The 10,000-nt window shown below is 44.0% G+C and overlaps 1 protein-coding gene across 1 annotated transcript in view; it reads right to left on the bottom strand.

Moving 5' to 3' along the window:
* LOC306937309 (multidrug resistance-associated protein 1-like) overlaps positions 1-10,000 on the bottom strand; it is a gene marked incomplete at its 5' end in the record, with an annotated part of 60,718 nt that overhangs the window by 50,024 nt on the left and 694 nt on the right. Inside the window, one exon of the mRNA XM_079520980.1 lies at positions 1,099-1,275. Within this exon, the coding sequence (XP_079377106.1) occupies positions 1,099-1,275 (177 nt within the window). The remainder of the gene's footprint in view (positions 1-1,098; positions 1,276-10,000) is intronic.

A 10,000-nucleotide genomic window follows, 5' to 3' on the forward strand; every position in this document is an offset into this window, starting at 1 on the left:
CTGGGGACCCCCGGAAATGCTTTGGCAATGTCTCGGGACCCCCGCCCCGCCCCCTCCCGACCCCCAATATAAATTGACTGCTACAATAACCTTAAACCATTTTGGGCGGGAACCCCTTTTGATGTTTTAAGCATTGTTATAATTTAGCTATTGAAAAATAGCAGATCTACAAGCTCATAGCGCGCCACCGAGTGGCGCGCTACGAGCTTGTAGGTCTGCTATTTTTGAAAAATCGTGAAAATAAAATTTAAAAATAATCTTTTTTTTTTTTTTTTTTTTTTGAAAATAATTTGGGGACCCCCTAAAATAATTTGGCGACCCCCCCCCCGAGGGGTCGCGACCCACGGGTTGAGAACCCCTGATCTAAAACACGGCCTCAAGGGGAACGTGCTGCGTCACATGGATAACCTTCATGGACCTCTGTACCAAACAGGTCATTTGTTTATTTGAATGCCGCTGCCAAATACAAATTAGTTTTACTATATTTGTGAGCACCCTCCATTGACTGCATATATTCTCCAATCCCTTAACCCATTCAGGCCTGACGTCGAAATTTAAAAAAAAAAAGTTTTCTAAATCATGACAAAGTTCATAGCGCGCCACTCGGTGGCGCGCTATGAGCTTGTAGATCTGCTATTTTTCAATAGCTAAATTATAACATAATGTTTAAAACGCTAACGCTAACGTGACATGGATGCGTTCCAGGTATCAATGGATTAAGGCCTAACCTTATGTGCCTAGCCCCGTACCCTTACATTAGCCTAATCCTAATTCTAACCCTGACGCTAACACTTAGCCACTTGAACCCATATAGCGTCCCTATTCTCGGGGCGAACATTCAGCGAAGATAGCAGATCTACAAGCTTGCAACGTGTCGCAAAACGGCGTGTTGTGAGCTTGTAGATGGGCTATTTTCGGCAAGGATATTTAGTGCAGAGTGAGAACCGAGAGGCCCTAGAAGACGAAGGAGCCATGGGGGACTCTGGTCGACGTAAGTGTAGGGTTTTAAGTCTAAACACTGAAATAGCCCCCTCGGCAATCCCGGCAATCCCGGCAATCCCGGCAATCCCCCGCTAGCTCAAACAAACGTCCACTCACTGTCTTGGCACAGCAGAGGCTGGAGAGGCCGATGCGGCCCTTGTCGGTGAACCACAGGTAGACCAGGTACAGCGGGGCGCACACCCACAGGTAGATGCAGGGGAACCACACCAGCACCGTGTGCTGGAAACACTGGGTCAGGTCTGGGTGGGGAGTGTACCATGTTAGGTTCCAATCCTACAAGAACACGTGGGGACACAAAGTTAGAGTTGTTCCGATATGGATGCCAGTGTCGGAAAAGCTGCCGATAATGCCCTAAAATGCTGGTGTCGTTATCGGCGAGTATATGCCTGTCTCTACGCCATTCCGATACCAAGTAATTTATCACATGATATTTCATTTACAGTCATATTCTAGATTTATTTTACACACATTGCATATCGGTATCGACCGATATACGAGTTATGGGGATCGGACTCGGTATCGGGAAAGAGAAAATGGCATCGGTATACATCTCGACACAAAATCAGAAATAAATAAGACAACCGAACATATAGTAAGAAGAAGCATACCTACACCACAATGTTTGTGCTTAGAAATCTTTGCCACACAAAGTGACTACAGCTATTTGGTTAACAAGAATACTCAGCTGTTCACACCAGGGAATAAATATACCTCAGTGATGTGTTTTTGTCCCTTTTGATTTGGATTAGACGCCTCATACATGTTGGTCGTGCAGATGTTCTTACAGCATGTCATGTCCACAAAGGCTAAGTAGGCTGTGTTATTTTTAGAGCATGCTGTTTATAGACAGAAGCTAAGATCGATGTTTTACCTGGTATCCCGGTTTCTTTGTAGCACTATATGTCGTTTGCAATCTATTTACTTTACCATTCACCCTGACGTTTGACTTGACTTGGGTTCATGCCACTTAGTCTGATGATCTTGCACATTGTCGCTCTTAATAAGAGCTGCCAAACGCCTACATTGTAAAATGTATATTGGATTTATTTGATTTATTTGGACACACATTTGGGACACTGTAGTACAGTAGGTTATTTGCACGAGTTGTAACTCAAGTCACAACACCCTTGTAATCTCTACATAAACATTAATTTGTAGGAGAAGGGTCTATGATGGATCTGCTGAGTCAACACAAGCAGTCATTGACCTAACTATCAGGATACTCATACTCTCTGCTCTGGAGCCCTGTGTAAACGGCCTCTCCCTTGGTTTCTGATTAACACAGAACACACACGCTCTCTACTGTAAGTGTCATCATGCACCTCAAGTCTTCTGAGGTCAAACACAGGTCTGGCCGAAGACGTTAATAGGGACTAATCCCAGACAAACAACTTTTTTTTGTTTGGCTCTGTAGAAATCTGGCTGTCTATAAGAGGGTGCATGGGTCTGTGTGTCTGTAGTGTAGGCTATGTCTGTCAGTCTGGAGCTAATCTCGCAAACTGCCGGCCACACGTAAAAACGTTTAATATTGAATTTAACTTGTATAAATAGACCTAATTAAATTCAATGAGGCTCTCATCTCCAAAGTTGGAGTCCTACCTGTACATCTATGCCCTACTGTACTGTACATAGATATGACCTATGGCATACTGTACATAGATATGTCATGAACCTGTGAGTTTATGACATATTCTTTTTTCATCTCACAACGATGGCTTGGACTTGGTACAAAACTTGCAAACCTTCATGAAACCGCATTTCTTTTCTTGAAAACAATATATTTTTGAGACTCAGGGGGCGTGGACGATAACAGCCTTGAACTCATTGTCACAGATGGCCTGCAATAGTGCATGGGCCTGAGACCGAGAAACGCAGACATGTCTGACACTGACACGACCTACAATGTAACTGAGTTTAACGCTTTTTTTGTTCAATTACATTTGTATGAATGTTTTCCTTGTCCTTGAACAGATGTTGGCACTCGGCCAGGGAGCAGAGACAAGGACCCAAACTAGTCTGATTACACTGACTCACATTTAATTTCCCTTTTTTATTTTTTTGCTCTTGGTTTGAACAACACAGCTTTTTGACACCTACGGATGTCCTCCTAAGTAAAATAAGCCTTATATGTGAAAGAACCCCAATGCACTGGTGAGTCATGTGCAGATGGAAAAGATTCTGTTTTGGTGTGTTTGTGTCTGTGTGTTTTGTGTGTGCGCGACTGTGTGCGACTGCGTGTGTTTGTGCGTGTGTGCGTGCGTGTGTGCGTGCGTGCGTGCGTGCGTGCGTGCATGCGTGCGTGCGTGCGTGCGTGCGTGCACGTGCACGTATACTCCCATGGTATCACTGGTTTGAAACAACACAGAACCCACAGCAAAGCTCGATGAGAGCACAAACTCCGATGTGCAAGCAAACATTTTTACCGTCAGTTTACAGAAAACAACACTGTTAATCAAAGGTCAGATATAGAAGAATACATTTGTTTTTGTTTTCTTAAACCAATGCCTCGCAAAGCCCGTGTTTAGTGTGATGTTAATCACGTTTGCCCTTTTCCAAAGCTAGCCGCAGGCTCTCGGCGGTCGCTGATCAAAGCGTTTGGTTATAGGGTGATTGAAACAGCATGTTGTTGGGTTTAGGGGCCTTTCATCCTCATTCTGATGGGTTCAGATTAGCCCTGCAGCTTTGCAGGGCTGTCATATGAAGGTTTTCATTCACATAAAGCTTGGCTTCTTTTGAGGAAAGTGTTTAGGAATACACGAGAGAAGGTACAGAGAGAGAATGGAAACGACTGTCATGTTTAATGATAAAACATTGACAAACTTTGTGAACCTGCTGATCTGTAAATTGTATATACACAACACCTGACCTTTTGCTCTTATTTCATACAGTGTGTAATGTGTCTGCGTGCGTGCGTGCGTGCGTGCGTGCGTGCGTGCGTGCGTGCGTGCGTGCGTGCGAAAAACAGAGAGTGAGTGAGAGAGAGAGAGACATACTACTACTACTGTAGGATTGAACACCGTTTAGTTTGGTCATAGACCAAGGTCCTTGGCTCAAAGGGATGTATCTGCGTGCGTTTGTGCATGCGCGCGTGCATGTGCGAATGTGCGTGCGCACGCACATTTCTGTCTTGGTGCAAAACAAAAGAAGGCTTCACTAAGTTGCCAAAACCTTCTCTTTCAGCTTTACAGACTACAGTCACAACAGCGCTTTCATCAACACCCAGATGTCCTCCAGCCAACCAGCTCCAAACCTTACAGCACCGGTCCATCTGCAGGGGGACCACCAGGAGTCCAAAGTCCAAACTGACCCATGGGGTCTTTAACTGTGAGAGTGTAAAAGAAAGCTAAATGAAAACTGTGGATTTAGAATGGGGAGATTAAAAAACAATAGTGTCAAGCGTGGGACCGTGGGTGTCTGTGCACCTGCATATCAAACTGGGTGTCCTTGAAATGTAAAAAGGCAGTGGATCCCAAGTAGTTGCAACACAAATGATCAAATAACACAAATTGTATTTATTTGTATAAAGTTATTTGTTTGCAACACTTTGTGTCAGTGGGCCACTGATCCATTGATGGAGAAACCCCTATGTCTCCCTCTCTTCCACCCCAACTTTAAGCCTCATTTGTACTTAGTTGCGTGCCGCTATAGCAGATCTACAAGCTCACCACGCATCAGAAATTTGACACGTGGTGAGCTTGTATATCTGCTATTTACTGCATGCAACACCAGCATGCAACTAAGTATAGGCTTCACAGCGTAGCCACTGTATATGCTGTAGTGCTTTTACTTTCTCTTGGAGAGAAATGAGCCTGCTGCTGTAAAAAATGATTTGAACTCAAACAAAACCATTTGCCAGGCTATACACACACATTGAACTGATTCAGCGAAGGGCAGGGCAGTTCAAAGACAGCCTCCTCAGAGACTGCAATGCTTTCCAGACGTTTACTTTTCAAGAATAACAAGGGGGTCTACGTAGCTACAGTAACTCCCCTGGCTGCCACCAAGCTAAACACCAATCTAAATACTATTTGAAGGAGCCAGGTCATCCCACGACAGTAAGTAATCTAAATACTATTTGAAGGGGCCAGGTCATCCCACGACAGTAAGTAATCTAAATACTATTTGAAGGGGCCAGGTCATCCCCGACAGTAAGTAATCTAAATAGTATTTGAAGGGGCCAGGTCATCCCACGACAGTAAGTAATCTAAATAGTATTTGAAGGGGCCAGGTCATCCCCACGACAGTAAGTAATCTAAATACTATTTGAAGGGGCCAGGTCATCCCACGACAGTAAGTAATCGCTAGCATCTTCCAGTTAGGATAATGGCGAAACAGAGAGTTAGTTTAGTTGTTACTGGCCGCCGTAGTTTAGTGGGTCAGAGAGGCCATCCGACTGGTAATCAGAAGGACCACTGACCCGCCCAGTGTGTGCGTAGTTGTGTCACTGAGCAAGACATTTAACCCCTTAAACTACTAATGGACCCTTACGTGTCACTTTTTACACTCTCAGAGTTATGGGGATGCTTTATGTTATAATTTATGCTTGACTCAGTGGTGAAACACTCATCTACGTAAGCATATTGATATCCATGATATCAATATGCACACACACAATACACACCGTGTCCGTGTGTCCGTGTGTCCGTGTGTCCGTGCGTGTGTGCGTGCGTGCGTGCGTGCGTGCGTGCGTGCGTGCGTGCGTGCGTGCGTGCGTGCGTGCGTGTGTGCGTGCGTGTGTCTAATAAACTAGAATGTGTGTGTACTGGTAATCCAGAAACCATACTGGGTTATAGGGTCTGAGAGAGAAGAGATTCAACGTGAGAGAGTATAGTTATAAAGTGCAGCATGCTATAGCCTATACTACATCAACCGCTACTGTACATCATGTACAACGTTGGCGCATACTAGCACTGAGGTGCAAGGGGAGACGGGTCGGTAACCATTATGAAGTTAACAGTCTCACAATTGTCACCTGCTTGCTACTTATTCCTAACATCAATACATGGAACAGATCAGATTACATCATCCAGGGACTGTAACATAATCAAGACGTGCTGTCTGTGTACTGTAATGTAAATACCGTAAGTAATGTAAGTACTGTAATTAAATCACATTCAGTTATATTCCTATATTTAGTAATTGTCAGTTCTGATGCTGAACAGGTTCACCACTGAGGGGGGGAAAAAAGAAAGATTTTATTTTAGTGTATTTGATATGTGATGTGATTATTTAACTCTGAGAAATTGTTTTCGTTGGAGGGTATTTTATCCATTCCGCCCTAGCTGCTTATGTAATACGTTTCTCTTTGGAAAATGGACATGTGCTTGTTGTTCCGCAAGGTGCCAAGTTGGGCAAGGCCAGTCCTTGTATTTACTTAATACTAGAGAGAGACAGATGAATTTATGTAAACAAATCAACGTGTAGAGACACGTGGCCATGTGATTAACTGATTGCAATGTGTGCTGCTGCTGTACAAGACTGAAAACCGACACAAACAATACTTCACAACCTTCACATGTTTGTTCATCAACAGGAGCTGAAAAACCCATAAAAAGCATTAAAAAGGTGTCCCTGGGAAATGGGAATAACAGTCCTTTGTTACTAAAAACTAAGACTAGTAGTCAGTTCATAAGCCTAGCTTGATTGATTGATTGAATACTTTATTAGACAGAAATAAAAACGGCAACAGAGTGCCAAACACTTGGTCTATATAAGGATACCACAAAAGAAAGGTTACTGCGGTCTCGTTTCCATTCGGTTCCTATGCATGTACTCAATTCATAAACATGACGTGAAAAATAACAACAAAAATCAATATCATCACAAAATATAAAACACTATATACAGAGTGGAAGAAAGAACAAGAGGGGTGTGAGGGGGGGGGGGTGATCTCCTGTCTAAGGGAGATCTAAGGAAGAATTATTATTTCCTCTCCCTTTGGCCTACTGAAAGGGGCATAGTCCAGTTCATGAGCCTATTGTTATAATTTAGCTATTGAAAAATAGCAGATCTACAAGCTCATAGCGCGCCACCGAGTGGCGCGCTACGAGCTTGTAGGTCTGCTATTTTTGAAAAATCGTGAAAATAAAATGTAAAAAAATATATATTTTTTTCTTTTTTAAAAAAAAATAATTTGGGGACCCCCTAAAATAATTTGGCGACCCCCCGAGGGGTCGCGACCCACGGGTTGAGAACCCCTGTTCTAAGAAACCCACCGTCTGTGGCAGCCTATACTGGTTAACCACATGTATTTATTTTGTACACGTTGTGAGCTGTGTTTGTGCTTGTATTTTCACGTTGTGTCACGCGAATAAGTGTAAATGGTTAATTAGCAGACATTATATTACTGTCTGAGGTTCAATCTGTCTACCGTCAGGTCACCTGGGGCTACACAGAGACTGACTATTTAACCCAGGGATGAGTCGATCATTAATTGCTCACTCGCATGCTTCATGTGTGTTTGTTTGTGTCATCATGTGTTGTTGTGACCTCCTGAAGCAAATCTAGTGCAAATCTAGTGCAAACGTCTGGGAGTGTCTTGTAGAAAGAAAGAAAAGAAAGAAAGAAAGAAAGAAAGAAAGAAAGAAAGAAAGAAAGAAAGAAAGAAAGAAAGAAGAAAAGCATACAGAGAGAGAGTTATGAAGGACAGAGCCAGGAGTCTATGGCCCTCATTTATCAATCGAGTGGAAATTCTGCCCCAAATTTGAGTGTAGGATTCGTAGTACACCCACGTCGGGTCGGCATTTACAAAGTGATCGCAGACAGCTGTTTCTTCCTTAATTTCGTTCGGACGTTTATAAATGTGACGGCTGAAATCTATCTGGCACGCCCTATGAAATCAAGCCTCGCCCTCGTTTTTGCGACATGAACAACTGCAGTACGACCTTGGAAACCATAGTTACATGACGAAAAAAGTAAATAAAAAAGTCACCCCCTCTCATACACACACAGACGCACGCACGCACACGCAACTTGCAAGTCCAACTGGTTTGTTGTAGCCTATCTTAAATAAATAAAGAACGAACACCTGTATGAATTAAATAAAGCTGTAGCTGCATGTAGTACCCTGTCTGTTTCTCCTCTCGCCTCGCTCGTTCACACTTCACTATCGGCCGGGGCTACCCCCCCCCCCCCCCCCCATGCTAATTTGCCCAGTCAATCATTTGATCCGCGCTACGCGCCTGCCGTGTGTTGTTAGTTGTAGCCTATATTAAATTATTAAAGTATTTATTCATTTAATATAGCCTACAACAATATATTAGTGAACGAAAATCTGAACCTGCATGTGAACAATGAATTAAATAACAAATAGGCGCACACACACGCTGCTGTTTTCCTCCTCTCCTGTCCTGTCTGTCTCTATCACTGTTCATGACACCGCGACCATGCACGTTTATGACAATCTATTTAGATTAGCCTACCTCGCTAGTCGCAGTAGTAGTCGGTGCAGTGGCTGGGCTATCAACTGACAATTATATACATGTGCATTGTGCAGCCTAAACCAGCCTCATGTGGCACACTGGCACTGGTGGGCTGGCAGCCTGGCTGGGTGGTTTAGCCTATACCTAACTCCGATGCGGTCAGCGGTCCCCAATTTTGCGCTGGCACGCCGGCATGGCACATTTGGCATTCGAGCGACGCGTCGGGTTTATTAAACGAGGAGGAGATTGCACATAGGCTACTGTAACTCCAGAAAGACATCGGCCTGCTGTAGATTAGGCTACAGTAGGCTACCCAAGTTGGGACTCTCCGCAGCTGCAGCGCTGCACTCTCCAACGTCCCGTCATGGAAATATTTCAGCACAGACAGCCCAAATCCTCGCATGTATGCGCTCATCATGCAAAACACTGTTTAAATGGCTTACGCATCTAACTTGCAACATTGTTTTTAAATGCGCGATTTTAATTGCTTGCTTGTAAAGTTGGAAAGCTCCTACTAATTTCATATGACACAAAGACACATCGTTGATGTATTCCTTAACTTTTTTTTTACTTTTTTACATTTAGCCCATATACATACCTATACAGTTTTATATAAACATTTTAGGAGTGAATACATATGTTTCGATGCCTGTGACAGCCTCTCAGCTGGTCAAACAATGCTGCTCCGCTGTTCTACGACAGAAAAACAGGTGAGGACAAAGCGTACGACAGCTCCCGACCAGACGTGGTTTTTGTCCTGGCTCAAGTTCAAAATCAAACGTTGGCGCAAATGGTAAATGCCGAAAATTGCGGTAATTTCGGCGTACACCCATATTTTGGCGTACGCACGGTTGATAAATGAGGGCCTATGAATCATGAGATGATTCTGTGGTGACTCAGGTATTAGGACCATGCTCTCACTGTCAAATTCAAATAACACTTCCCAGAATCACTCGGCCACACACAAGTCGACCGCACGCGCACGCACGCACGCACGCAGGCACGCACACACGCATGCACGCACACACACACACGACCGTACGCACGCACACGAGCACACAGTCACACACACAGACACACTCACGCACGCACGCACGCATGCACACACGCATGCACGCACACACATACACACATACACACACACACACACACACACAAACAAATTATCCCTTGATATATGTTCATGTTCTATTATAGTAGAAACATCTTTCACATCACACAATGTAAATTGGCAACAACAGACCATAAATATATACAGAAGCTGGTGTCTGTGACTGCGTCTCTCTCTCTCTCTCTCTCTCTCTGTGAAAATCATCTCAAAACTTCTTTCGGGTCAAGGCATTTCAAGCGCCGGCCAGAAAGGCTTTACTGTACATGACACTTCATCCTGTCTTCCTCCCCAGAGCCTGTTCACGTTGAGGCCAGTCGGCCTCAGAAGGTTGCTTTCCAATGCCTGCATGGCTTTGCATCATGAATGATGTAACAAACACACATACAGGTTGTGTTCATGGTCCATTTATAGGCACTTTACAGGGTGCAATACATTCACCTGTTTTTGCCGACGACGGTGGAGGAAA

This window comes from Electrona antarctica, assembly GCF_951216825.1.
Source record: "Electrona antarctica genome assembly, chromosome: 14".
Classification (NCBI taxonomy): domain Eukaryota; kingdom Metazoa; phylum Chordata; class Actinopteri; order Myctophiformes; family Myctophidae; genus Electrona; species Electrona antarctica.